At 55.4% G+C, this 26,478-nt stretch overlaps 8 protein-coding genes across 8 annotated transcripts; 2 read left to right on the top strand and 6 right to left on the bottom strand.

Moving 5' to 3' along the window:
- Positions 1-112: 112 nt before the first annotated feature.
- CkaCkLH20_00187 (uncharacterized protein) lies at positions 113-1,576 on the bottom strand (the record flags this gene model as incomplete). Its single annotated transcript, XM_038882907.1, has 1 exon — positions 113-1,576. The coding sequence occupies one exon, from the start codon at positions 1,574-1,576 to the stop codon at positions 113-115; it is 1,464 nt and encodes a 487-aa protein (XP_038751612.1).
- Positions 1,577-3,272: 1,696 nt separating this feature from the next.
- CkaCkLH20_00186 (F-box domain-containing protein) lies at positions 3,273-4,283 on the bottom strand (the record flags this gene model as incomplete). The annotated part of the gene is made up of 1 exon (XM_038882906.1): positions 3,273-4,283. One exon carries the CDS (start codon positions 4,281-4,283, stop codon positions 3,273-3,275), a length of 1,011 nt encoding a protein of 336 aa, XP_038751611.1.
- A 4,085-nt stretch (positions 4,284-8,368) lies between these two features.
- On the bottom strand, positions 8,369-9,198 carry CkaCkLH20_00185 (dynein light chain; the record flags this gene model as incomplete). Its single annotated transcript, XM_038882905.1, has 5 exons — positions 8,369-8,491; positions 8,546-8,854; positions 8,921-8,995; positions 9,058-9,096; positions 9,172-9,198. 5 exons carry the CDS (start codon positions 9,196-9,198, stop codon positions 8,369-8,371), a joined length of 573 nt encoding a protein of 190 aa, XP_038751610.1.
- A 1,050-nt stretch (positions 9,199-10,248) lies between these two features.
- CkaCkLH20_00184 (vacuolar transporter chaperone 1) lies at positions 10,249-10,745 on the top strand (the record flags this gene model as incomplete). Its single annotated transcript, XM_038882904.1, has 2 exons — positions 10,249-10,282; positions 10,390-10,745. 2 exons carry the CDS (start codon positions 10,249-10,251, stop codon positions 10,743-10,745), a joined length of 390 nt encoding a protein of 129 aa, XP_038751609.1.
- Positions 10,746-11,274: 529 nt separating this feature from the next.
- CkaCkLH20_00183 (uncharacterized protein) lies at positions 11,275-11,958 on the bottom strand (the record flags this gene model as incomplete). Its single annotated transcript, XM_038882903.1, has 1 exon — positions 11,275-11,958. The coding sequence occupies one exon, from the start codon at positions 11,956-11,958 to the stop codon at positions 11,275-11,277; it is 684 nt and encodes a 227-aa protein (XP_038751608.1).
- Positions 11,959-16,730: 4,772 nt separating this feature from the next.
- On the top strand, positions 16,731-18,674 carry CkaCkLH20_00182 (uncharacterized protein; the record flags this gene model as incomplete). The annotated part of the gene is made up of 1 exon (XM_038882902.1): positions 16,731-18,674. The coding sequence occupies one exon, from the start codon at positions 16,731-16,733 to the stop codon at positions 18,672-18,674; it is 1,944 nt and encodes a 647-aa protein (XP_038751607.1).
- A 1,524-nt stretch (positions 18,675-20,198) lies between these two features.
- CkaCkLH20_00181 (uncharacterized protein) lies at positions 20,199-20,798 on the bottom strand (the record flags this gene model as incomplete). The annotated part of the gene is made up of 2 exons (XM_038882901.1): positions 20,199-20,564; positions 20,664-20,798. The coding sequence occupies 2 exons, from the start codon at positions 20,796-20,798 to the stop codon at positions 20,199-20,201; spliced, it is 501 nt and encodes a 166-aa protein (XP_038751606.1).
- A 3,400-nt stretch (positions 20,799-24,198) lies between these two features.
- On the bottom strand, positions 24,199-24,860 carry CkaCkLH20_00180 (uncharacterized protein; the record flags this gene model as incomplete). The annotated part of the gene is made up of 2 exons (XM_038882900.1): positions 24,199-24,448; positions 24,508-24,860. The coding sequence occupies 2 exons, from the start codon at positions 24,858-24,860 to the stop codon at positions 24,199-24,201; spliced, it is 603 nt and encodes a 200-aa protein (XP_038751605.1).
- Positions 24,861-26,478: the final 1,618 nt, after the last annotated feature.

Raw genomic sequence — 26,478 nt, 5'->3', positions numbered from 1 at the left:
GAGCACTGAGTCAAACACAGGATGAAGTTTTAAAAACCATCTAAGTTGGCTAAGCATAGTAGTGTTTCAAAAAGCTGATGATACACCTCGTTTTCATATTCATGTAAGCTTTTCATGGAAGCTTTTTGAGACGAGCTATCAAAGCTCTCTCAAGGACCTGCTCATCCATTTGCCGTTGCTTTTGTTGAAGAGCACGCATCGCGTCACCCATCTCGCGAAGATTCTCCGCCGACTGCTTCTCCGCTTTCAGCCCTTCCTTAGTACGTTCCTCAGACCCAAGCCTCATTTGTCGAAGTCTGTTAAAGACAGCAGACAAGCCTTTACGCCTCATCTCTTGTATCTCGTCCAGTGTCGAAAACATCGAGTACTTGGGGTACTCGTGCGGCCACTTCACGTCTCCCCGCAACTTCTCCTCCGCCACGTCTCCAGTCTTCCGCAACGCCGACACCCAAGCCATCCTCGTAGCCCTCAACTCGCTCATCTCGTCCCTGGCCTCCCTGAGAGGACCGAAGACCTCGTCGCTGAGAAGCCACTCGTCGAACTCCTTATCATCGTCGTAGTCCATCGGATACCAGCCAACATACCGATCCATGGCGAGGATGCCGAAGCGGAAGTAAGGGTGAGCCGGGTAGGGAAGAGCCTGATGACAGTAGCGTTCCCCATTGGTGGCCGCGTATGTGGTTTTAGACCAGACTTGGGTGAAGGTGTGGTCGAGCAGAACGACACGCAGTTTCGTCTCGTCGTTGTGGACGTTTCGCATCGTGATGAATAGATTGGCTGGCTCGAAGTCACGGTGTTCGACACCGATGTGTAAGTTGTTGACGATGCCGTCCAGCGCCCGCTTCATAACATCCTTGCGAAAGGCGAGGTCGATATCCATATAGATGGATTCGTTATCAGACTTGAGGAAGCCGACGGGGCGGTCGGTAGGCTCGAGAGGACCCTCCCATTTCTCGGTCACCTCACGATAACACAGATTCTCCACGGAGAAGCCACGAATATCCTCCATCAACGTGAGTCCAACCTGTCTCGTCTTCCCCGGACCATCATCGACAACCATGGCCCAGCCACCAAAGAACTCCGGCAAAAGGTGCTGACCCCCCGTCCTCCCTTGCTCGTAGCAGTACTTGTAGGCGCCATGCTCACGGGCGAACTCGCCGTCGGCCTGCTCGACGTTGCTCCACGGCGCACCCCAGTCGCTGGGGCGAAACTCGGCATCGTAGACCTTGGGGACGAGTGTTCGAGTAATGGGAGACTTTCGAATGCCCTCTTCAGTCTTGCCGTCGACAATGAGGGAGGCGTGGGTGCTTCGTTCGATGATCGGCGGCTCCATGATGTCGACGCGGAGTATCTGGGATTCTCTGTCATCGCCCACGGCAATTGCCTCACGAATGCGGATCCTAGCTCGGCGTTCGGGTCCGATGTTGTCGAGATCAAAGTTCCGAATCCTGCCTGGTGGAAGATGTCGTGGCGGGGGGTTGCGGGTGTACTGTGAGAGACCGTAAGGGTCGACGGGCTCGTATGGATAGAGTTCGTGCTCGCTGTCGGCCCGATACACGTAGACCGCCGAGATCATTTTGGAAGTCGTTATTATTCAGTTCGGTATTAGAGATGCTGGGCTAATCGATCCCTAAACGCAAGCTCAAGTGTCTTCGAGTCCATGAACGAGCAAAGCAAGAAAATGGCTACCTAATATTTCATGACAACCTTGAAGTTAAGTTGACCATTTACCTGGGGAACGAGAAAACTAAGTAACTCTTTCTACCAACCTTTCAACATAGCTGGAACATAACTAGATATTTATATCTAGCGCAATTGCGTTAGAGAAAGAGGATCATGGGGAAAGCTTCTGAACTGGCAATAGCTAGTATTTCTTCGAAATTGACATTTTCGGAAAAGACCAAACCTATTCTCTCATATGAATCGCTTTATCGTCTATCTGTATATAAAAAAAAAAGATGATTTTGTCACATAATGAGGAATGGTTCGGAACGCAATGACACTTACACTCAACCAAGGCGGCATATGTGACGTAAATGGTCATGGGAAGTTCAAGTGCAACACTGAGACCGCAGGATCAACTACAACGTTTTTAGTTATCCCTGGCAGGTAACGGCAATATCTCTGAGAGAATGGACTCTGAGCGACTTAGACGGGTTCTCAAAGCTCCTATCATACGGTATCTGTCATATGATGCCTGGGTGTCAAAGAGGTAACTCCTCTCGTCATGTGAAGGCGGAGTTTCATGGCCCAACGCTATCAGCCCTCTGATCTCGCCATAATCCACTACCGCCGAATAATATCTTCTCACTACCATAGCAGTGATTAATCATCGGCCGAGACTGTAAGATGAAATATAGAGGAAACCAGTGGGGCACTCCGTAGACCCAAGGGGGCGAAGAGAAATGATGTTGAAGAACCATCACATCCTACAAGTGGGTGCAAGCGGTTGGAGGTCAACAGCTCCGTATCGAACCGCCTAACTTCGCTTGGTTGTCGTTACGGCGGCACTCTACCCTCCATATCTGTTGTATTTTCAAGATGCGTCCGGAGGCGTCGCTTGGTTAATCATTCGAGCGTATTCCTCAGCAACCGTAAACCAGTCTTTCGGGCGTAGCAGGCCGCAGCGCATCAACTTATTCGAATCCTGAATAGCTTGGTGCGTTTGGCATAGTTGGCAATAATCTCAGCCAGGCTCACATAAACGCCTCACGCTCAGCCGTTACGGAACGGGACTCGACGGCTGATCTGCCTCGGCAAACGGGAGTTGTTACCGGTAAAGACAAACAATGATTCAAGCATTGTTATCTTAAAGGCGAAACGTGCCGTAGGGCTCCGCAATCTATCTGTGTCAGCACTACGTCATTGCCTAGGCTTTGCCGTTGCGACTTGGAGGGGACAAAAAATGCAAGGCTTGGCGGGCCAAAATTACAGTAATAATGCTTGATATTGTATGTTCTAGCAATGTATGCTCATGATAGATCATCTCGCCGGCAAGAATGCGGTTGGTGGTCTCTTTTTCTTCTGTCTTGTTCAAGAAGTCTGTAGCCAATCGTAGACTCTGAATGACTGAATGCAACCAAACCCCAAAACATCTCCTCGTCTAAATGCAAACCGTAGTTCAACGCCTTCCCATATGGATATACAATTCTCTTGTGTCTTTTCTTTTGTAGTCTTAACTCCTCGCTACGTTTTGCGAAACCTACTGATTCGCCGCTCCTTTATAATGATACAAAATTTGGCTCTCAATCGAGAGCAATGAAAGCAACCTCTCATTTGGTCGGTGACTGAGGGGGTTTGGCGGCATGTCGACCGCATCGGTGGGGATGTTTGGGCGACTTGATGGAGCAGTGGTCGGGAGCATCCTCAGGAGCTTTGCGGCCGTATTTCTTGGTGACCTCGCAGTACTCTCTATCGGGGCCCATCCACGCGCGGAGATGGCGGTAGAGTTGGCACCGATAGTGACCACACTTGCGACAATAGACCTGCCCCTTCAGGCGCATGCCCTCAAGGTGGTGAGGTTGATCGTGTGTCTCGGTTGTTGGTGTAGAAGAGCCCGAGCCGGAAGGCCCTGTTTTGCGGCTGGCAAGGTAGAATGCCCACTCGAGGTCGTTAGGCCCGGTGCGGTGAGATGACAAGGGGACACTGCCATGCATGCGACGGTGGATATCGTAGAAGTGGGTGTTAGTAACGCCCAAACAGGCGCTATCAATAGGGTCGAGGTAGTCGAAGATCGTGTAGTGAAGCTCGGCAGGAAGGTCGAAGATATCCATACGGGCCGAGGGTCGGTGGGTGCGTGGTGGCGGCTCATACTCCATGACCGAGTAGGACCGACGCGGGGGAGGCAGAGGAGGCCGGCGAACCTGGGGAGGGTGTTGCGAATGTCTCATCTCTTGAGCCGGAAGCTCACCCTGCTCAGGAACGGGAGAGATAGCGCCCGAGTTGGAGGAAGATGGTTGCTTCTCCATGGGAGGAGCAGGATAAGGGGAGGCATTGGGCGCAGGGCTTGCCTGCGAAGACGCGACTGGTGAGTCGGTGATGGACCAGCCTCGGCGGGGAGTGCGCCAGCCGCCGCGCTTTTTGTTCAATTCGTCCTTGATAGCCTGGTGCTGACTGATCTCCTTCATCATAGCAACACGCTCTTCACGACTCATCATCTTGTCTTCCTGGTTAGAGGCAATGCTGCTGGCGAGGAGCATGCGAGCCAGAGACGCGACGTTGTCGTCGTGAGATGGGTTGGAGTGCCCGTTCTGGGCGAGGCCCGGAGACAGAACTTCGACCATCGTGAAGCTCGTATCAGCGGATGGTAAGTTGACAGACTGCCGACGGCCCGAGCTGGACAGCTATCCAACGATAAATGGGATGGTGGTGTGAGGGGTTGACGATGGCCAACCACGTTGAACGCCGTGTCCCGTAAGATGAGAGGAGGCGTTCCTCAGACGAAAGAAGTCCCCTGTGCAGTGAGGGGAAAACCTGCCGTCGGTCAAAGGCTCGTGGGATCTGTGTTGCTGTGCTCAGGCTGAGTATGTTCTCGGACTCCTTGGTTGCTGGTAAGGAGTGTTTCGCTTCAGGTAACGTCGATGTTGTGGCTGGGAGGGCCTATGTCGTTGAGAGGTGTAATAGTGCCGTTATGCCTCAATAGCAAGTTCATCAGTTGAGTATATGGACCGTTGAGAACGGAGTCGGGAGGAGGTTCGTTAGATATTTAAAGGTACGTCAAGCGCGAAGTGACAGGACCCTGAAGAGGCAAATTCGGGTGCCGATCAACTATGTTCTTTTGAGGAAGAAGAAGAGACGGGAAGCCCTGGAAGGGAAAAAAAGGGTGTGGTAGCGGTGGTGGTGTGATGGAGCAAAGACTGGCCTCGAGACCGGCGCGAAGAAGTCACAGGTACATAGTACGAATACCGCGACAAGGACGAGGTCGAGTACTAGTCAGGCCAAGCAGGGCAACACCGACCTGACCGACCAGATTAGCGGTGGGGTTTGAGGGTCCAGAGTGTCCAGAGTGTCACTGGCAAAATCGACCAGCAGCACCAACTACGCCATAGTTGCCAAGTACGGCAGCAAAGTGGCCCTTTGGGTCCAGTTCCTTCCAGTGCCTCCCCTGATAAGCTAGCGGATAGCGCGAGGCACGACTGCTATTGCTGGACATTCTGGCTGAGGTGGCGCTAGGTATTCCCGGCCTGCGCGCACTTTCTCTCGTCTTTTCTTTGGTCCCTTCATCTCTTCTGCCTTTTCCTTTCCTTCGCCTTGCCCATCAGCCGAGGGGACGTGGCAGAAACAAAAATGGGGTAATTCGGTCATCGCTATCCTCGCGCGAATCATGGAGCATGACGGCCAATAACACATACAGAAATAATCTCGAAAATCCTCGCCAAAACACTGGAGAAGATGGAGATAGCTGACGCCGGACTCCAGGTCTGTAACCAACTAAGGGACGAGCTGTCGCCTTCTCAACCACTCACCTTCTTCTTACGACTCTTCCTAGAGGGTCTTTGACTTGCCTCTGTCCGGGTCTCCCTCCACTCGTGGGTGAGGTGAGTGCGCCGCTGAGGTACGAGGTACCACCGGACTCTCAGCGGGCGCATCCTCAAGTACCGAGTACTTGTCCGGTTACTTTCGTCATAAGGCCCAGCAGCACCAGCAGCAAGGTGAGGTCGGGTGTAGCGCGAGCGGTCACCGGCGAGGAGGTTGCAGACCGTAGGGCATCTCCGCAGCACGCCAGCATGCGAATCGACAGATCCGAGAACAACGCTCGGCAGGTCGGAAAAGCGAGAGACATCAATATGCAACTGCCTCACCACATCACACTGCCTACAACCGACAACGACGCAAGCCATGGCTGCCAGTCGACCAACCGAAGCTCTGAATCCGCATCCTGACCCCTCCGCCATCCCTCGTATGTCCTCCAAGCCAGCTTTCTTTCTCATTGACCAAGCAGCGCCTGGCGTGGGGGATGCGCGACACGACAGGGGGACTTCGCAGGCTTGACGGTTGACAGGCTGTGATAGGTCTTCCTTCCATGGAGTTGCTGTTCTGGAATTGGCCAGACGTCAACGGCATGCGACCTTCAACGCATGGAAACACACGACCGTTATCGAAGGAATGGAAGAGGCATCGACAGGCACAGAGGTGCCAACGGCGGCCCGAAGCCCTTCCATGCCCCTCCATCTATCCTCGAGAGTCTAATTGATAACGTTCCTAAGATTCTCCCATCTTCTGTTCGTCCCCCCAATACGACCTGGCAGGGATACACACCCATCAATCGACATTCCGGTTGGCGCCCTCGACTGGTCTGATGTCTCTGTCACCATCCAACGCAGCCTTAACTTTCGAGGCACAGCTGTCATTCGAGAATGATGATTCTCATCACCATCAGAACATGATCGCAGACTAGGCCAAGATCAGTCGAAGCAAGCCACCAAGCCAACAAACCAGCAAGGCTGCCGCTGTTGCAACGCGGGGAAGCGAGACAGGTCTCACCCCGGGAAACATGGTCTCATGACCACGAACAACTGGCCAGCAACGCACGGCAGTAGGTACTATCAGATCAGCAAACGCTCATATGTCTGCCTGCGGCTTTCTGATCAGTCGAGGGCCATTGCGGAAGAGAAGGCACCCAGACCGCGGGAAACAGGGCACTGCCTCTCACAGGATCAACGGCGTCATGCTATGCGGTGTATCACTCGTACATTCACAGATACCACCCAAGTTTTGTGGGGGACCAAAAAAGCGGTGGCGAGTATCTTCTCTGCAATTCCGTCGGTGACCTGTCGCGACATGCTCGTCGGTGTACTGGATTCTCCATTCTGCCCCAGTTACCATCGTCGAAAATCAGATTGTCATCTCTGAACCCCAGCTTTCTTTTACCCGCGCATCGGGTTGATGGACGGGGTGTCCACGATATGACCCGCCCGTCAGCGGCCATAAGAGGGTCCTAGTCTTGGGGAGCTATCGTGCGACCGGACACAAATCGACGACGACGCTTGACCTTGCGGCCTTGGTAGAAACGTGGACGAACGTCTGCCCTGGGCTACCAGCTGCCACGAAATGGTCGAAACGCCTCTCGTTTCGCTGATCTAATCTGGCCGTCGGCGCACACCGGTCAGGCCAGGACAGAGTATTGCCAGCAAATTTACATGATCTGACCCTCGCCGCACATTGTCGCTTCAAGCAGCATTCCGGCCGCTCTTGGCATCATAGTCGTGCCGATGTGCATCTCCCAAGCTGCCCCGGGCCTTGCAAGTCGTGAAAATCGCAACGCACGGTCAGATCCTCAACGCCAATCCTCGATAGTTTCTCGATTTTCAACAACCACCATTTCGCTGATCAATGCGCCTCGTCCTCTCCGAAGAGGGTGTGCAAGACCACCGGTGTCGGCGCCGGACTCAACACCGTCGTCTGCTTCTCGCCATCCTCCGGTCCCGACATTGAGGGTCACCGAAAAACCACTCGTCTACGGCAATGCAACCACTAAATATTTGCCGCCGTGAACCGCCCAAAGATCCTCGCTAGACCTCTTTGCGACTCGTGCCATCCCGCCATATGACGACGTTTCCATCCGTTTCGGGTTTACCGTTTGCCCCCAGCGCTACCTTACCCGCCGGTAGCTACATGCGCCTCGCCATTTAGCCCGATTGGCAAACGTCAAGATGCCAGATGGGATGCAACCGGGCAAGAAGAAAGATCATCAGGGCCAAGCGATTTTGGAGTACTACAGCGGTCGACACGGACCACCCTGATTATGATGGAATCTTGGATGTTGAATCGCGCTGCAGATAGACACCACTCCGATCTTGCGGCACCAAATGCTTGTTGCTATGATGCCATGCAGACAATTTCGTCGAAACCTCGGACTGGTCACTCGGTTCAAGCACTCTCGGCGCATATCAGCACGTGAGCTCACCACCCATCTAAACTGAGCGATATTGGCATGGCTCCGATCATATAGCTTTGAAAGATGCATAACAGTGACATGTCAGCCGCGCAGGGATACCAGGCCGAGTGATTTTTAACGAAATTCGATTGTTTAGCGGTGAAGGCCACAACAAACAAACAAATCAGATTGTGTCACTGAGCAACCCGGAGACGAAAGACGAGTCTTGCAGACGTGAATGTCATCGTGTTTCTTGTTTCATCAAAACTCCGGCTGTGTGGAATTCGACAGCATATTGCGATAGAATAGACCTGCAGAGACCCTCCGTTCGCCGTAGATGCCTGACTTTTTTGACATGGGAAAATCCGACAGACGCTCCCTTCCTCTCGACACGCTCGACGCTCAGTGTATGTACCGTACCTTGTCCGTCAGGGGGCTGTATCAACCTCCCGTGGCTGGACGGAGAAGCCCCTTCTGCGCAGTCGACGCTGGTCAGCGCAGAGGGAGAGCGCCGAAGCCTGCCTCCTGGTGATCCTCTTCGATGATCTCCTCAGTCTCCGCCCTGGGCTCCTGGGACTTGTCTTCGTCTCGAGCATCCTCGGTCTCCTTTGACTTCTGCGCTCTAGATGACCTCGCCTAGATGGCAACCCAGATGAGCATGATGACCACATCCATGCCCTTGCCCTCGCCGCCGTCGTACTTGTAGGACCACATGCCGTCCTTCTTCTCGTCCCAGTAGGCGCCGGTGGCGCTGTGCATGCCGCGCCTGCCGACGTGCGGCTTGCCGTCGATGCCGGTGCTCTCGGCGCTGGTCGAGATGTGGGGCTCCTCGGAGTTGGCGGTGGTGCCCTTGGACTTGTTGAGCGAGGACGTCGGGACGAGGTGCTGGACGATCGTGGAGTTGCAGGCGAACTTGAACGTGGGAGCTGAGCCGCCTTGGGGCGTGGACTCGGAGATGACGGCCTTCAGGACGGAGTTCTGTTTGTAGGGTGGTTAGTTTGGAGGGTTCCCGGCATGTGACAATGGGGGGAGAAGAAGACTCACAATGATTTGGGAGTTCCATTGCTCGGTTTTGGCGTGGTCGTAGAACTCGGCGGAGCCGATGGCAGAGGAGCAGGCCTGGATATCTGTGTCAGTCGTTTTTCGTCGTTTGCGAGCGGTTGCGTTGCTGAGGTTCTTACGTCGGTGGCGATCTGCTTGAGCCTGTTGAAGGCGACGGGCTATTTGGTAGAGAGTCAGTCATCATGCCCAAATGCAACATGGCCGGCCAATTGAGGCGGGGGCATTTGACTTACGGGAGTTGCGGTGGACGGAGCCGACATTTTGAAGTTTTGTCTTTTGTTATTTAAGGTGAAAGAGCGATTGACAAGCCTTTTAGGACGGTTGACAGTCGTAGGTTGTGACAGGTGTATTACCGAAAGGCAAAAGTCCTGTTCAGCGTGGAGTGTGGTGTTTATCGCAAGGTGATATGGTGGTGTTGTTGACAGTTACGGTAAGGCGACGTTGAGGCTCCTCCACAAAAAGTTCAGGGCGTGTTGTGATGCGCACCGGATGCCCGCTCTCGCGTCGCAACACGGGCCGCTCTGGGCACTCGGTGCGCGGGGCAACGGATCACGTGATGACAATCTGTCCGAGCCACAATTCTTAGTCATCAGATCTGTCGGCGCCACACAGGACCTCCGTATGCATTCCCGCAGAAGGCCCCTGCTTGTGTCTTCCCCCAATCAAAACAACAACGAATGGCACGTGTGCCTGGCGACGACGAGCTGCAGCAGTTCGCGGCCGCCCGGCAAGGGTCGCAGATGTGGCTGGTGGGGAGCTCTAGCCGTGCAATGCCTAGCGTCGCGAGTTCTGCGATGGAGCTTGATGGGAGGCAAGAGGGGCCGCGGTGGTTGTCTCCAGTTGTCTTCGCCTTGCGTCTCCGTCGAGTCGCATCGAACAAGCTTTGAAGCGGGTTCTCTCTGTCTCGTTCGGTTAGGTTACGGGAACTCTCTCTGTCTCTCACTTTTTGGTCTGTTGCATTTACCATATTGTTAGCTCTTTTCTCTGTATCTCCGCAAACCATCTTGGACAGAGTTTTTACTACCTTTTCGTGACCTGGAATTTCGTCGGACGAAACTTTGCGATATCTCCAATTGACGTACCAATTCACTTACCACAAGCTCACCCAGTGCCTCCGTTGCGCTGCGACTCTCTTCAAGCTCGAATCCTTTCACTTCGTCCAAACGCCGCGGTCCGAGCTCGAACACCGCCAAGCCTTCTCAGCCTCAAGAACGACAAGCCTCCCGAAAAAGGAACTTCTTCACCTTGTCGCTCCCGAACGACGTCGATATCCCATCACCAGATCTCCAACCACGAGACAAACAGCCAAAATGTCTAGCCAACCCCTCCTCCAGACCGCTCCGGGTACGTCAACTTCCCCCATTACCACCAGCGCAGCCCCTGTCAGGCGCCGCAACGTTCACGATGTTTCCTCTTCTCAGGAAAGCTTGCTAACGTCCGACCATCAACAGGCAAGCGCATCGCCCTCCCCACGCGCGTGGAGCCCAAGGTCTTCTTCGCCAACGAGCGCACCTTCCTCTCGTGGCTCAACTTCACCGTCGTCCTCGGCGCCCTCGCCATCGGCATGCTCAACTTCGGCGACCGCCCCGCCTTCATCAGCGCCTTCCTCTTCACCGGCGTCGCCATGCTGACCATGGTCTACGCCCTCGCGACGTACCACTGGCGCGCGAAATCCATCCGCATCCGCGGCCAGGCCGGCTTCGACGACCGCTTCGGCCCCACCTTCCTCGCCATCATCCTCCTCCTCGCCGTCATCGTCAACTTCGTCCTGCGCATAACCTACTCCTCCAAGGAGGGCAAGCACTAAGCTAGCCAGGACTACATCGAGAAACGGGGAATGGATTGGGGGTTGAGATGGGGGACGCGTGATCCGCGTCAGGGCCAGTGGCGAGGATGCTGTGCCCGTGTAAGCTGGTGGCGGAGAGACGCAAGAGCAGTTGGCTTTTGGCAACGCAAAAGATAGCGATCGCTTTGGAGTTGTGGTTTCGTTTGTCTTGCTATTGTATAAGGTGTGGATGTGGAGGGTCCGCGCAAGCGGACGTGGAAAAGTGCATGCATTGTGAATTGGAGTACTGGCACCCGAAAAATTGCATCAGTCCGGCTCACGACAGCGTAATTGTCTAGCAAAATCATCTTTTCTTTTTGTCTCGTATCAACTCTGCCTTACTGCTCGATTGGGTATCAAAACCGTGAATGTCCCTTTTTTATGTGTCCGTCGAACTCCGTGAGATGCAATATGCACGTGCTGCCCTGCCCGTTTCTATGACTGTATTTCCCGATGCCAGTCCTGCTCGAAAAGAACCTTCTTCCCCTCGTCCAAGTCGTCCCGAAGCTGCTCATTGATCTGCGACGGGAGCAGAAGCTCCATGCGGCTCGTTCGTCTGCTGCGTAACGCCCTCCTTCGCCTTCAGCTCCGGGATGGGCCCCGTCGACAGGAAGATGCTGAGTGACATCTGCGCGCGCTTCGTCGGCTGCGGCACCGTCGCCTTCTCGAACCGGCTCTCCATCACCTCGAAGTCGTCGCCGTCCGAGTCGTCGTTCCCGCCGGCCAGCATCGTCTCCTCCACGACCTCCGGCTTGGGCGGCAGCTCGTACATCTTGTTGTACTGGAACCACCGTCCGCCACCGCCATCGCCCTCCTCCTTCTCCTCCTCCGCCACGACGCGCTTGACCTGCTCCGAGATGGTGATCATCTTGCCGACCTCGCCGGGCCGCGCGTAGAGGAGCACGGCGCGCTTCCGCGGGTCGCCGTTATTCTTGCGCAGGTGCAGCAGCAGCCAGTCGACGCGCTTGTGGATCTTTGTCGAGGAGATGGTGAAGGCGGGGAGGATGTCGTACTTGGGGCGCAGCTCGTCGAGTAGGGCTTCGTGGGGTATAGGTGTGATCGGGCCGCTGCCCGCCGCCGCCGCCGGCGATGGCTTGTTCTTCTTCGAGTCCTCCGGCTCCGTCATGGCTGATGGTTTTCTCTTCTTGTTGCTGCCGTCGTGGATCGCGGCGGTATCTTTAGCCGCGGTCTGCATCGTCGGCGCCTGTCGGCATGGCAGTGCCGACCCTCAATGGCTGGTTGTAGCGGTTACGCGCGGGGTCGAGATCTTGTTCGTTGGAGGCGTGCTGTGGAAGGCTGGCGGAGGGGTGCTGTGAAAAAGTGCGGCGGTAGATCTTTCCGAGATCTTATCGGATAAGAAGCTTGGACCAGCGGGTTCGGAGCCGAGGTCGGGGCGGCTGCAATGGATCGGGAGCCGCAAAACCGGCGCAAGATGGTTACGTAAGACAAATCAAACTTCGAACTCAACGGACGCCGATTTTTTGTTCTTGACTGGAAAACTGCGGTGATTCGTCGACCGGGCGCAATCTGTTGGTCTAGAGTTCATCTTCAGATGACTTCAAACACGCAAAGTCCCGTGACGGAGCACGTGGATCTCTATGGACACTGCCAGTCTGCCAGTGAATCACGCTTGAACACGAGCTCACTGCCCTGCTCGCCGGACATGGCCTAGCGTTCCGCGGAAGCAGGAAAGCCCCGCTAGAGCATCAAGCCGTCCCATGCACGATTGGCGGTGGCTTTTTCGACTTCACATGCTCGGTACGCCTGTGCGGTGGCACGACTCATCCTCGAATGCGCTATCGTTTGGATTCGCTGGGCGACGGTACGAGCGCAGCTGCTTGCAGCCCTCGCAGAAAACGACATCTCGACCGGCGATAACGGGGTGTCCAGGATGGACAATCGGTACGGTGGCATACGAATGGGTTGTCGTCGGAAGGTCCAGAGCGATGGAGGCTCGCGACTGAATCATGGACCAAGCATCATCTCGTCATTCAGCAGATTCCAAGAGGGTCCATGGTGGTTCTCCCCAAGATTCCAAGCTTCCGAGATGCAGCATGCTGCAGTCGCATCAATCCGTTTCGCCCAGAAGGCGCCATTCGACACCCGGGATAGGGCCTGCTGGCTTCTGCTAAAGGCAAGGATGTGCAGTATTAGGCGGGTACTTGAATCGTCGCGACTTGGCCGGTGAGCCGGAGCGATGGGTGTTGCTTCCGCGGACCGTCGCATGGTGTCTGGGCAAGCGGATTGGCTATTACTGTGGACGAGGCCTTGGAGACTGTTGTACCTCGCTAGCACTGTTCAGGTCTGAAACCAGAACTGGCTAAAGGCAAAAGCTGGGCAAGCCGGGTGGCGTGGCACTTCAAGCGACCATCCATGCTCTCCTGCATGTCGCACCCACCCATCCCTCAGCCCTCGTGCGAGGCCCGGCCGTCATCAAGGTCGCAGAGGCTCCCGAAAGACAGCGAGATGCGAGGCCTCAGAGGCCGATGAAGGATCGGAGTGTTTGAACCTGCTCGAAGGGTTCGACCAGCGAGGCGACGAAAAGAAGGCGGCAGAGAAGGGGAATGGAAGCGGAAGAAGCATGCGTGAGGCATGGCCTTCCCTTGCTGCTCAAGGGTCCAGCTCTCATGTCATCCCACGTCGTTCCCGAACTCCCAAGTTCCTGCCGCGCGCGCGGCGGCTTCACGTCGGCCTCGTGGGAAACTTTGATTGTGATGGTATTTGGAAATCGGGGACTCTCGACCCATCTTCCAGCCAGCCGGAATGGCGAACGCAGCCGACCAGGCGAATGGGAAGTCGAGCCTGAACGTGGAGCAGAAAGGCGCGGTTTGTGGACGTAGCGCAATAACAACCATCGTCAACAAATAAGAGGCCGGTTTGATGTTTGCATTCGTCAGAGAATACACGAAGGACGGCTCCTTTGATGTTTTGGATCGATGGGAAATACGCCAGGCAGCGCCATACCTCGCAAGTTGCCTCTCACGGAAGTCAACAACACTGATGGAATTGACGGCGGGAAGCGACCAGCCGGCAGCTCTGGACATGTCGTTGGCAGTCCCGCCGGTCGGCATTTCTGGACATGCGCACTGGCGGTCTAGCGTTGTTGGATTTGCTGGAGGCGCCCGATTCTGCGGGAGTGGGACTTGTTGAAGCATTCGGGTCCATTCCCACGCCTCTAGGTCCAGTATTACTAGGTTCCTGGTGTGAGGTATCCGTAGCTTTGGCGCACGCATTCTGTTTACCACCCCCCGAGGTGATGAACGGCCCAGGCACTCTCACTCTCGCACACCACGAGCTTTCCCCGTCTCTGCTCCTCGCTAGAGAAACCTTACCGCCGCCGACTGTTTAGTTGGGTAAGGTACTTTGCGCCGTGAATGTCGTTAGTCAGGTCGGACGATAAGACACTGGTTGAAACCTTCACAAACCAAACACGATCGAAGTAAGGTAGATCGACAGCGAGTCCTAATGTCAATTGCGCAAGACGAGAGGAGCGGGCGTTCGTGTCAGATGCATCATCATTTTCTCGCTCATCCGCGTCTTCCTCTCCTCCCTATCTTTTGATTTCTCAACTCTCGCAGTTCTCATCTGTCCATCACCAACAACGAAAAAAGGGGGATCCCTATTTGATAGACCTCCACAACTGCTGTACCTTGGACGTCCACCTCCTAACCCGATCTATTTTCGGTGCGGCGATAAAACACGCATTGCTGCGTGGCCATCGACCCGACTGCGAGTTGCGACAGACCGAGTTCGCCCGTCCGTCTCATCATCCAACCATCAAACACGGACGCAGAAGGCAGACAGAACGGGAGCCGGGAGGAACAGCGTGTGCGTCCCATCCCATGTAGGGGGCTTTCTGACTTCTGACTTCTGACTTTTTTCTAGGTTGCCCTTCAGGTCAGACAGACTTCAGTTGAGCAAGCTCAGTGCTTGCCGCTGTCTCTGTCCCTTGTCATCGCTGTCGAGTCGACAGTCTGTTATGCAGCATCAACGTCTTCCTTCGTCTTGGTCGCGGCACGCCTTGTTACGAAATCGAAGGGCGTAAGACGTTCAGTCGACCTGACTCTTTCTTCACCCTTCTCGTCTCCCTCGTCAAACCATCGGGTGTCTTTTTAGGTTGTGTCGACATCGGGTCTTCTTGTCTGGCTCCGTCTCCCTGGCTTCGTGTCGTCCTGCCTGCCTGCCTAGCTGTCGTGTTCCCCCAACCCTGCGTTTGGCTCGGACGGGAGTATCATCCCTGGGTTCCCTCGCCTTCTTTTCCCTGGCGGCCGGTGTCTCTGTGTTTCTGTGTGTCTGGGTGTCTGGGACCGGGTCAGACCAAACAAGCGCATTCCGTCGTTCTCTCTCGCCACGAGCCAATCAGAGGCGGCGGCGTCTGCACAATTGTTATCCACACCACCCACATCTCACACCCTCCATCTCCATTTTATGCCCCCCCTTGCATTCACTTCACAAATTGCCTTTTCCTAGTCAGTCAGTGTCTCTCGCATCATCATCATCATCAATCAACAGCAGCAGCACCAAAGACACCCACAATTTGTGCAGAGACAGCTGAGCGGCGCATTCAATCAGCGACACACAAACCGGCACAAGCCAAGGCCAAGTGCCAATCTGCATCGCAAGCCCGGCACGGCAAGCACCTCTCAGTGCCCTGGTAAGAGAGAGTTGGGTGTTTCCACTGCCCGCTGCCCACTGCCCACAGCACATCCACCTTTACCTTTACCCTTCGGTGGTATTCTGTGGCGGTAAGGCATTGTTTTGATACCTCGCATCGACGTATCCAACATCCAACATCCAACTGCCAATACTTGCTACGGCCTTGCTACCGTACCGTATCCAGTATCCCCCCCCCAAGGATCAAAGGCCCACCCGCACTCGCAATCACCCCGTCCTCTCTCCTTCCGACCCCCAGAGAGGCCAATTTCCCACACCAAGCTCGCGCACGCCGTCGTCTGTCGTCTGTCGCTCGTCGCCCGCCTACGCCTTCCAGAGAAAGGGCTGCCCGCTACCCTCCCCCCCGTGGTTCACCTTATTCTCGCTCTTCTTTGGCATCTGCGCTGATTCCCATCTCTAACATCTCTCCTCCCTCCTCACAAACACCCTTTCCTCCCCCCATTTTCCAACCCAGAAAACAACATCGTCCGCCCGACACAGAGAAGAGCATTTCAAAAGGCGTATCACCCTTTTTCATTTGCTCGTTCCCGTCTCTCTTCGCGCATTCACGTTCTCTCCGTTTTTACGCGCGATATCGAGGCTTTCATTAGTTCTCGATTATTCTGCGTCGCTGTCTTCGCTGCGCGACCCGTCGCAATCCCATCCCTTTGATCGCCTCGTCGCCCATCTTTCGGCGCTCCGGCTTTCTCCTGCTTGCGCTTTCCCGACACTTTCTGAGAGGAGGACGCCCACGCCCACCACGCCCACGCCCGACCGCATCATCGCGCGCGCACCTCTCACTCTGCTCGCCCCTGCCACCCCTTTTCTGGCCCCATCGACTAGAGCCAACCAAACAAGCACACGCCCACCCGTCGAGGCCACACCCACGCCCTCCACCTCATCCTCGTCCTCGTCCACGCCTTTAGCTTCCTGCTTCTTGTCGCCCACCGCTATCGCTGTTTCCGGGGATTCCATTCTCGCGCGTTACGTCAGCGTCCGCCCCCAAGAAACGAAGCTCAGCTCAGCACAGCTCAGCACAACGCATAGTGCATTGCATCTCCACTTGCACATCGCCGCACCTGCATCACGTCGTCGCAGCTGCCTGGCCCGTCCGCCACTGCCAACCCAACTGTCACATCGTGTCATTCGCCAGGCTGTCGCTGTCGCTGTCGCTGCCTTGCGCCTCACCTCGCACCGCATAAAATCGCCAGCTCGCCCTCTCACCACCTCTTCGTCTCATCCTTTCCCACTCCCATGTTCCGGTTCTGGGGCTCAGAGCGGGGAAGCGAAACGACTGTTGGTCTCACTCACCCGATGACTTCGTTCCCGCAAAAACACCAGTTCATCCTGCCGCATCCGCCTGCACCATCGGCAACGGCAGCTCTCTCGAGCCCAGCCCGGCCTCTCAAGAGGCGATTGTCTAGTGTCGACGCCTCATCCGCACCGAATGTTGCCTCAACCAACAGTGAGCAGCCCTTGAAGCGGGCAAAGCAAGAGGACAGCAGCCCCTCCGTTGCTGACGTTCCCTCGTGCGATACTGCCATGCAAGCATCGGCGCCTGCTCCTGCTCCCGCTCCCGTCCCCGTGCCTGTGGTCGCGCCAGAACCTGCGCTTGAGTCGGATCCGACTCCCACAATGACTAACGACATGGAAGAGGCGCGCGACGCCATTCAGTACCAGTTTGGTCTTGAGATCTTGCTCAAGCACAATGAGCTGAGGCTAATCAACCAAGAACTGGCCAAATGCCAGGTTGCTCTCGAGCAGCTTCGTCGCTGCCATCTCATTCCGTATCCCACTGCCTGCCCTACCCCGGCACAGATGGTGGATATCAGCAACGGCAAAGGCCCGTCTCTGCAGAACCGGCCGGGAGAGTCTGTTCCCGAATGGGCGCCGCCTTTTGGAGTCGTCGATGGCCCATACGCTCGACACTATGCCAAGTGGCTCATCCCAGATCCCAAATTTGATGGCATGCAGCTTGAGTGGTATCCCGTGCTCGAGACTGCCCGTAGCAGAGGCTCGGCCGAGGGACGGACAACGAGAAACAGCATGTCTGACCTGGTCAGCGCAAACAAGAACCGCCCGGTCCGGGGTCTGTCTGGTCAGAAGCTTCAGTCTCTGTCTAGCGGCTACCCTCAACCCAAGGAAAAGGCTGGACCTTGCGTTCTGAAGCGCTCTAATGGTCAGACGGTGAAGCTCGTCTGCTTGGATTGCAATCGCGAGAACTTCAGCAGTACCCAAGGTTTCATCAACCATTGTCGTATTGCGCACAGGAGAGACTTCAAGAGCCACGAGGAGGCTGCGGTGCACTGCGGTCACCCTATCGAGGTGAATGAAGGCGGTGGTATCGTTGGAGAGGAGAAGCCTGCGCCCCCGCCTCCCGCCGTCGCCCCTGGTCTCGTTCATCCCTTTGCCCAAAGCGACATTTCTACCCAGGAGGCCTACTCTCGTTTGCTCTCTAGGCTCAAAGTGTCGATCAAGTGGCATCGTGAAGGCAAGCTGCCCGGTGTATCGAGCATTCCCAGCGCCCCGAAGGCGGAGCCCGCAGAACCTGCTGCTGAGGAGGCTGGAAACTTCGTTGCTTCGAAAGAGACACCCTTCCTTTCGCGACTCATGCAGAGCAGGAACTTCAACGGCAATCTCAGTGACATTGTCAGTGACGCCAAGGAGAAGATGTCACTGGATGATGTCGCGTCGCCTGGAGAGGAATCGGAAGAGGTCGAGGCTGGTCTCAGCACTCCTACCAACAGCGTCGGCGTGCCCGCGGCCCGCGTGCCTTCGACCGCCATGCGCGTCCCGGCAAGGGCCGTCATGTCACCCGTTGCCTTGGCGCCGACGAGACCGACAAGCAGCAAGGGCCGGTCGCCTCACTTGGGCTTCGCTTCTCCTCCCATGAGCAGTCCCGACAAGGACGAAGGGCCGAGAATGATGATGCTCCACAACGAGGACGTCGACATGGACGTTGACCTGAGTCCCAGCACAATGGTCAGTAACAACGCGCCTTCGCTTGTGAGCGACGACGGGGAGTACGACGATTCCGATGACGGTTCTTCCGAGTCTGGCGTTAGCGACCGCATGGAGGCCGAGTCGGTCTCCGACGTGGCTGAGATCACGCTCGATGAAGATCACGAGGGACGACCCATTCATCACCGGGAAAACAGCGGCTCTAGCACCACGATGCGTCTGAAGAAAGACGACAACAAGCACGTCACCTTCGTCAGCCCTGTCAACAACGGCGCGAAACGTTCCCGAAAAGTTTAGGGCGTTTTCGGTTTCCTGGACCGATTATGCTCATGTTTTGTTTCTGCATGAAGATTCCTTCGAGGCTCTTGCAGCCTTACCTTCGCCCCTTACCTTCGCCACTACCTTCTATTTCACTTGCTTTCTTCTGGCGACCAAGACTTTTTTGCGCACACATACTCCCTTTAGTCGACGATGTTTATTTTCCCTCCTCTTCTCATACTCCTTATTATTCGACTCTGCGCAACCAGGGGTCACTTGGCACGAAAAAAAAAGCAGGCTGCAATGATGTTGTGGCTAGTGATGGGCAACGTCACATGTTAGAGATATGAACCAGGCGTCACGGGTGTTGGGAAGCGTCTGCCTTTTGATTATTCTTGGTTTTTTTTTGCTTGTAGACTTTACATTGTTACAACCTCACCCTGGATGACAGCGCCCCGAGAGTGGGAGACGGGTTCGAGAGGAACACGGAAGAGACGGAGATAGTCTCCCACGAGGGGGGGTACAATGCTTGCGAGAGGCAGCTGTAGGATTCAAGGACACCAGTGTTGTATCATAGCGATTGGAGAAGAAGGCTTGATGAAAAACATGATGAGAACCAGCTCACGTTGAGCTCCCACAAACTGTCTCCACCGTGTCGCACGTGACGATGTTTGGCAATCGGTGTTACTTGTATCCAATTCCACCCGCATTCCCACCGCTGACGTATCGCGGTCTTGGCCGTCATCCCTGGAGCAGTGATGTGCCTGATGAAGATCACCAACCATGTGGGAACTCCCTCTCCACCGATTCCAAACAACTGGGGGAGAATCTAGTGTCATCGGTTTGGTGCATATATCCCGCAATATTGTTTCTTTCGTCCCTGCAGCAAGGTCCCCTTCTTGAAATCGTGGAAAAACATAATGATTATTTCCCGCCCTTTTTTTGATCTACTTCAGACTTGGTACGTGGGGAACGGGGAGGAGAAAATGACAGCACAGCTGGCCGTAGATTTGACGCATGTTTCAGGAGGAATGTTGCTGAGTCAACAAATCTAATGACTCCAATATTTGTTTCTCTTCGGGTCCTGGGTAGGGAGGGAGGTGACTTTGGTTTCTCTCCAATTAGAACGGGAGAATTTGCGACATGTGACTGAGGACTTGATTTGATACTTGTTTCCTCGGAAGCCAATTCAATCAGACGTATGCGTAGGCTTTTACTTCTCGGCATTGGGTTCACCAAGTTCATCTGAAGTATTGTTCATGAAGTTTCTTGTTTGGCTGGATTAGGTAATTACAAAGATTAACCATATACAACAAGTTCCCTTTTCCAAAGGAGTCTTTGCTCCTTTTGCCCGGGTCGTCATGGCTCCTCCTCCTCCTGCTCCTACTTTTGATTCTCCTTCACTAGAAGTAACTGATATCCTGTTGGGAATCCCAGGTCCATGGTATTCATCCAAGATGGTATGTTGTGTCTTGCACCGTGTAACATTATCGCTCTAAAAAAAGACGTGTGGCGTGAAAAGATGGCATAAGATGTATTCTCCTCCCGAGAGCGAAGAAACGCTTAGAGGACGGCGGCAACGACACCGGCGACGGCGAGAAGGACGCCGCCGGTGTTGCGGGCGAGCTGGCCGACGCCCAGGTTAGGAGTGCTCGTGGCGGAGACGGAGGCGGTGGTGGAGGCGGCGTCGTCGGTGGCGGTGGGCGTGGCCGAGTGGGAGGCGACGGCGGCGGAGGCGGTGCCGGAGGCGACGGACTGGGTCTTGCGCTGGGCGGCGGAGCCGTAGAGGGAGGCCTGCTGGCAGTAGATGCCGACCTGCTGCTGGGCGGGGGCGGCGCGGACGTCCTTGGGGCAGTTGTTGTAGCAGGTCGCGACGGCCTGGTAGGCGGCGCACTGGCAGTCGTAGTCGGTGGGCGAGCAGGCTTGGACCTGGAGGGGGGTGTGTGTTAGCAAGGTTCAGGTTTGGTGGATATGAGGGCTTGGGATATCGAGAGCCTCAAGAATTGAGTTTCGTGAGTATGGACATACCTTGGCGTTCTCGGACTGCAGGCAGGTCTCGACGATGTTCTCGGCGTCGCACTTGACGGTGCCGCCGGAGGAGACGGCGGTGGTCTGGGCGGCGACGGCGGCGGCGAGGAGGGTGATGGGGAGGAGGAACTTCATCTTGACGGTTGGTTTTGGAGGAAGCGGTTTCGGATGAGTATTAAGAGGTTTTGGTGTGGTCGTGGTATAGATCCGAGTAACGACTGGTGTGGTTTGATCCAACGAATGTGGTGTAAGTCGGGCGAGACTTTGGTTTTGTGGTCGTGTAGCGAGTGACTTGATGAACCTCGAAGAGGAAGTTGAAGATGCTTATTAGGGATTGGGTTGACGGGAATAAGCTGTCTGGTTGATTCCAACTTGTGGGTTCGTGGAGGCTATTACGGTAGAGGGATGGGAAAGGGAAGGGAGAAGAGAGAGAGAGATGGAATGGGTGGGAATTGGGCAAGAAGCGAATATTAATGTAAATTTTGGGGAGGAACGGGCAAGGCCAATTTCCATCACAAAACGTTGTATCCGTATTTTCGTGTGTGTGATATTCTGGGGGGCGTGGATATTGGGACCAGCGTTCGCCGCGTCCGCGACACTACGCTAGGCTACTTGATAGCTGCATCTCGTACTGGGGGTGGGTAGTGTACTATGGTAGTGCAGCAAGACGGGGGAGGGATCGCGCAGAAGCAGAAGGGGTGGAAGAAGGGGGAAGGCGTTCGACTAGGCCGAGGAGGGAAAATGGTGGCGCACGCCGCTGGGTTTCGCGAATGGGCTGGCCGGAGGAGGACCAGGAGAGGCTGAGAGAGAGACAGAGAGACAGAAAAGAGGGCTTTTTTCTCCGGGTGAGGAACCAACGCGAGTGGAGGAGGAGATGATGACCGGGTTGAGGGCGGGTCCCTCCCAGGGGTCTATTGTTTTTGTCAGTGGCCCGTCGCTGATGCTTGACTGTGATGGAGATGATCATGGGAGGGTAGCAGTCGCGATTGCAGGTAAGAAGTGGTGTGGTGCGATACGGAGTACCCTACCTGCAGCAGTTATTGCAGGAAGAAAAGGAGACGGGAGTGTGAGGTGGGTTGTTCGGGGACATTGGTGATGGCGTCAAGCCCCCCGGCAAGAGGAGGAGGCATCGAGACGGCGCGAGTGAATCAGACAGATGATCTGAGAGGAATCAGATGCTGGAACCGAGAAAGACGGGCGAGATTGGAGTCTCGACTCCTCGACTCCTCGAGTCCCCGAGTTCCCCTTGTGACTTTGCCGTCCCTGCTCATAATCCCCCGCTTGATTGATATCTTCCCACTTTTACGATTTGGAAAGAAAGGATACGGGAACAATGTCCGTCCAATCCCTGCTTCAAAGGTTGCGGGAGGGACGGGCAGGACGGCCGTTGTGCGCACCGCGCTTCGGCGGCGGCAGCCCTTTTTCTTTGGGTGTTTCTTCACAAGGGCGGGCGGGTTTTGTTTCTGAAGAACTCGAACGGGTTGTTCCTGGGACATCTTTTCTTTGACAAGGAAAACGGAGGTGTGGAAGGGCGCGAGGGAAAGGGAATGCCTAGAGATTGTTGGCAAAGAAACCGACGATCCAGGGCTGAGACTAGACTGCACGCCTGCCTCGTCACCCTTTTTTGTTGCTCCTTCGACCGAGAATATTGCTCTGCCAATGCAACCCGCCCATCAAGTTGATGATGCATTCGTTGACCGAAACGGAAGGAATAATCCAGCAGTGAATCACGGCAGACGGAGACGAGGTTCAATAGAAAAACGGACCACAACGGAGACATCCATGGGGCCCGGACGTCGAGATGAAGTCTAATCTTAGGGGGGTAGGCCCCCATATGGCAGTCGGCTGATTGGTCAGGACATGGGACCGAGCCCCTGGTTCCTTTTTTTCTTCTTCTTCTTCCCGGGCCAAGAACTGAGAGAAGGAAAATCGTCAAGACGGGTTGCACCAAAAACATTGGACAAGGGGGGGTGTGGAAGGACTCGAAGGATGGGTTACACCGAGATGCAAGTGCCGTCCGTGGCGGCATGCCGCGGATGGATGGGGAGGTTGTTGGAATTGCATTGCATCTCGTTCGACGTCAACTGTCCTTCAATCCTCTCACCAGGAAGATAGGCAGACAGACACGTCTGATCTAACACGACGCCGCCGCCGTCGCCTGTCGTCTGGTGTTTTACATGTGAGCTTTGACGGTCCTGATGCAGGTCACGCACGGGGCTGCGAGATGGTGAAGGAATAGCAGGGTCGTCAGCCTCGAAATGGATTTCTTCTTCTTCGTGTCTTCTTTGGGGAAGGCATTTTCCTGGATACACGTCGCTGCTCAAATGGTCCGGCCATTGTTTATTGCCTCGGGTTGGAGGTCTGTGACTCGCGTGTCGAGTCCTGTTTTCTTGGTCCGAACACTGGTCGCGCTCCACAGATTCTGTTCGTCCTGATTCGCCGTTCAACGATTATGGTTATATCCGCTATGATTCTTCTAGCCCGCCTCGCTTCGATATTGTGATAAGGTATCAAGCATAAGAATAAGAATGAGAATGGACTGACTGCAGTTGTGGTGGTAGCTCAGATGGCAATTCTCCAGGCTGTCGCGGCATCGTACGCAGCATGAGACATGGCCACGCTAAGAGAGCGAATCCCGTAAAAATTCGCCAGCCTTCAAAAAAAGAATAACAACAAGTCGCCTGTTCTCGCCTCCTCGTACATCTCGGAGGCCTGGCCCGTCGCTGACGATACGGCGCGCGATTTCCCAGCCCTTCCCATCCACAGCCGCTTCTATTCTTGTTCCTTTGCATGCCTTCGGGGTATCCGCTCATGCAGAAGAAGTGTTTCTCCTCTCAGGCAGCTTTTTGGGAGAGGGGAAGAGTTGTCTCACAAACCAACCACCACACGCAGAGAGAGACACGGAGACCATCTTTCGAACCTGCGCAATACGAGGTGGTGCAGTAGCTGCCGCGGGGCGGCTGGCGTTGCATCGCCGGAGGCTGCCTCCGGCGACGTTGTAACTCTCCCCGCTGCAGCTGCCACCGAACCCGGCCGAGACGTGACGAATCTGGGTGAGGCATGGGGTGGTTGGATCGAGATGTCAAATATTCGCCGGTTTTCTATCGGTTGTCAGTGGGACAACCGTATGTCGCCGCCGTGCAGACTGTAGAAGATGCGAGACGGCGCTCTGTTTGTTCAATATCAACGTTGGTTTACGCATACGGATATCCGCAGGTTGGCGATATACCCATGCGCTTTCCGGCCCGCACAAAGCTTCGGGATCGTACAGACGATCAGCGTCGGGAGGCTACCGATTAGATCTCAAACGTTTCCCGAGTATGTTGCGATGCGATTGTGGGCTTAGGTCAAAGACAGATCAACCGCATCCGATTCGTCAGACGACGGTCGTCGACTAAAGAAAAGCCACAGCGCTCGAAATGGCCTGGGGTTTCTTCATTGTCGTGCCAAAAATAATTCATTATCATTAAACACATTACTCGACAGGCACGAGAACAATTACATGCGCCGCCAGAAAACCAGACGTATCTCAGGACTACCGCCGTGCGAGTTGCCTCTTCATCTCCCCGTTCTCTCGCCTCAGAGCCTCCAGCTGCGTCTCGAGGCCTTCCATCCTCTCCGCCGCTCCCATGCTCATCTCCTCCACCACCTTGACGAACCTGAACAAACGGAATACGATGACAAGCGATGCGATCTCCTCGACGATGCCGTGTGACAGGACGTCAATAATGAAAGAAGCCACGATGACGGTACCGTCAAGGAGGTGAAACCAGTCGGAGAAATATCTAGTATTTCTGTCAGACGTTGTGCGCACTCGAAGGGTTTAGACTTGGAAGAAACTCACCGCAGACCAAACGCGACGACGCAGAGAATCAGCTCGGCCATGAACAGGCAGCTGAAGACCAGTCCGGCGGTCGTCAGGCCCTGCCGCGTGGTCCGCACCCAGGGCTCGTCCTCGCGCTTCATGTCGCACGCGACGAGCTCCACGAAGATGTTGGCCAGCAGCGTCGCGACGTCGAGCGACACCAGCGCGAGGACGACGTAATGCTTCGCCCGCGACCCCAGGACGTCCTTGAGGCTGGTGCGGGACTCGGTGAGGTGTCGCCTGAGGGGCGCCGGCCTGTGCGTCTCGCGGAACCCGCTGAAGCTCCAGAGCAGAGGCCGGATGGCCTCGTCGTCGTCGGTGTCGGTCGCCATGGTTTGGTCTCAAACGGACTCGACCATTCAGAATACCGGCGCACGATGGAAACAACCAGGAACCGGGCTGCGATTATGTGGTGTAGCCTTCTCCCGGGCGGCACAGGCGAAGCGATGTGATCGCAGCCTATCCGGACGAGGGACCCTTCGTTTTTTTTTCCTTGCCCGCGCAAGAAAATCGAAAAGGCTGAGGAAGAGCCAAGATGGGTGCCGGGTGCCGCCGGTGCGGTGCTGCTGACGCGGTGGTCAGCGACGTCACACGTGGGCGACGACAACAGGACCCGGGGCTGACTAAGTACAGCACCAAACCTTGGCGGGCTGCCCTTTTGCGAGCCTCCTTGCGACGAGACCTCAAGTCCGGCTAAGCGGTCCCGAAAGGGAGGGTGGTCGGTTATCGTCGCGCCGAAAAGCCCCGGGTTGGTGTTTAAAAGCCGGCTCTTCTGTGGTCTTTGATCCCTCCGAGACTCAGGATGTGGATCGCTCGCCGGAGCTGTCACGGAGGATAGGCGATCCCGGGGACGGGGATCAACGAGAGCTGGCCGTCCATCTTTAATGACCTGACCGTGTTGAGGGAGTGGCTCGGCGGTCTGCTTGCTGAGTTGCTTGGTTCAGCACACGTTCCCCCGCTATGACAGCACCTGTGGACATTGGTAATGTAACGTGGCCAGGGTCCTGCGTGACGTAAGGTCGAGCAACGAATCCAACGGGAGATGAATATTGAAGTTTGCCATGCCGGACAGGTCTGGCGTAGAATCGATGCTTGAAAAATTGAATAAAGAGTTAGTCCGCCTCGAAAGCCGAAAAGATGCTGACTCGCAGATAGATTAAGGTGTGGGAGGAAGTAAGGGACACCACGAAGGACGAAAGAAACGACCGAAGACATGGTTAGAGACGAGAGAAGGCGGCTGGTAAACCAACTGATGATACAAAGCCCCAAAGGCCATGGTTAAACATGTCTCCTTTGTGCCCCAGAGCTCACGGCTTGCCATTGACGAAGCGTCCACCGCCTTGGGCGGCAATCGACGACTTAGTTTTGTTGATTTACCAGGGAGGTTGTGTTGAAACAAATAGGACCCAAGCAAGGGATGCAACTCAGGAAGGTGAGGATAATAGCTGGTAAACGTATGCTGTGAAAGGCTCGAGTGAAGCGGACCCTCCCGAGATCTTTGATCGGCTTCAGGCACCTTGCCAGACCTTGCTTCCTGCACTGAGGTGGGTGACGGGAGCTGTTCAGTGAGCTCCGCGACCCGCCAGGCAGCCAGTCGCCTGGAACTTCAAAAGTGCTCGCAGGGCTGGACTGACTTTTGCCCATCCGCGATTACTCTATCTCCAGCATCAGAGTCAATACGTATATATTTTTCCAGAAACCTTTTCATCTCTCATCTACGCACTTCTTCTCTACAACATCAGCTAGCCGGATCTCGTGTCGCGATTCAGCTACGAGAGCTCTTATCACTAGGTCTTATCGGTGCGCCACCGGCTAAACTGTGGCCGATTCTCCCTTGCAAGTCGACCATCTGGACCCAACCTGCACCATCGTCTCGCCATCGGCTTCAAACGTCCCTCTGCACAAGCTGCTACTATTCCATCAACGCAGGGCAAGAGCTTGTCCGCAGTT

Source organism: Colletotrichum karsti (assembly GCF_011947395.1).
Source record: "Colletotrichum karsti strain CkLH20 chromosome Unknown Scaffold1, whole genome shotgun sequence".
Lineage (NCBI taxonomy): Eukaryota > Fungi > Ascomycota > Sordariomycetes > Glomerellales > Glomerellaceae > Colletotrichum > Colletotrichum karsti.
This window is presented reverse-complemented; position numbering and strand designations above follow the sequence as displayed.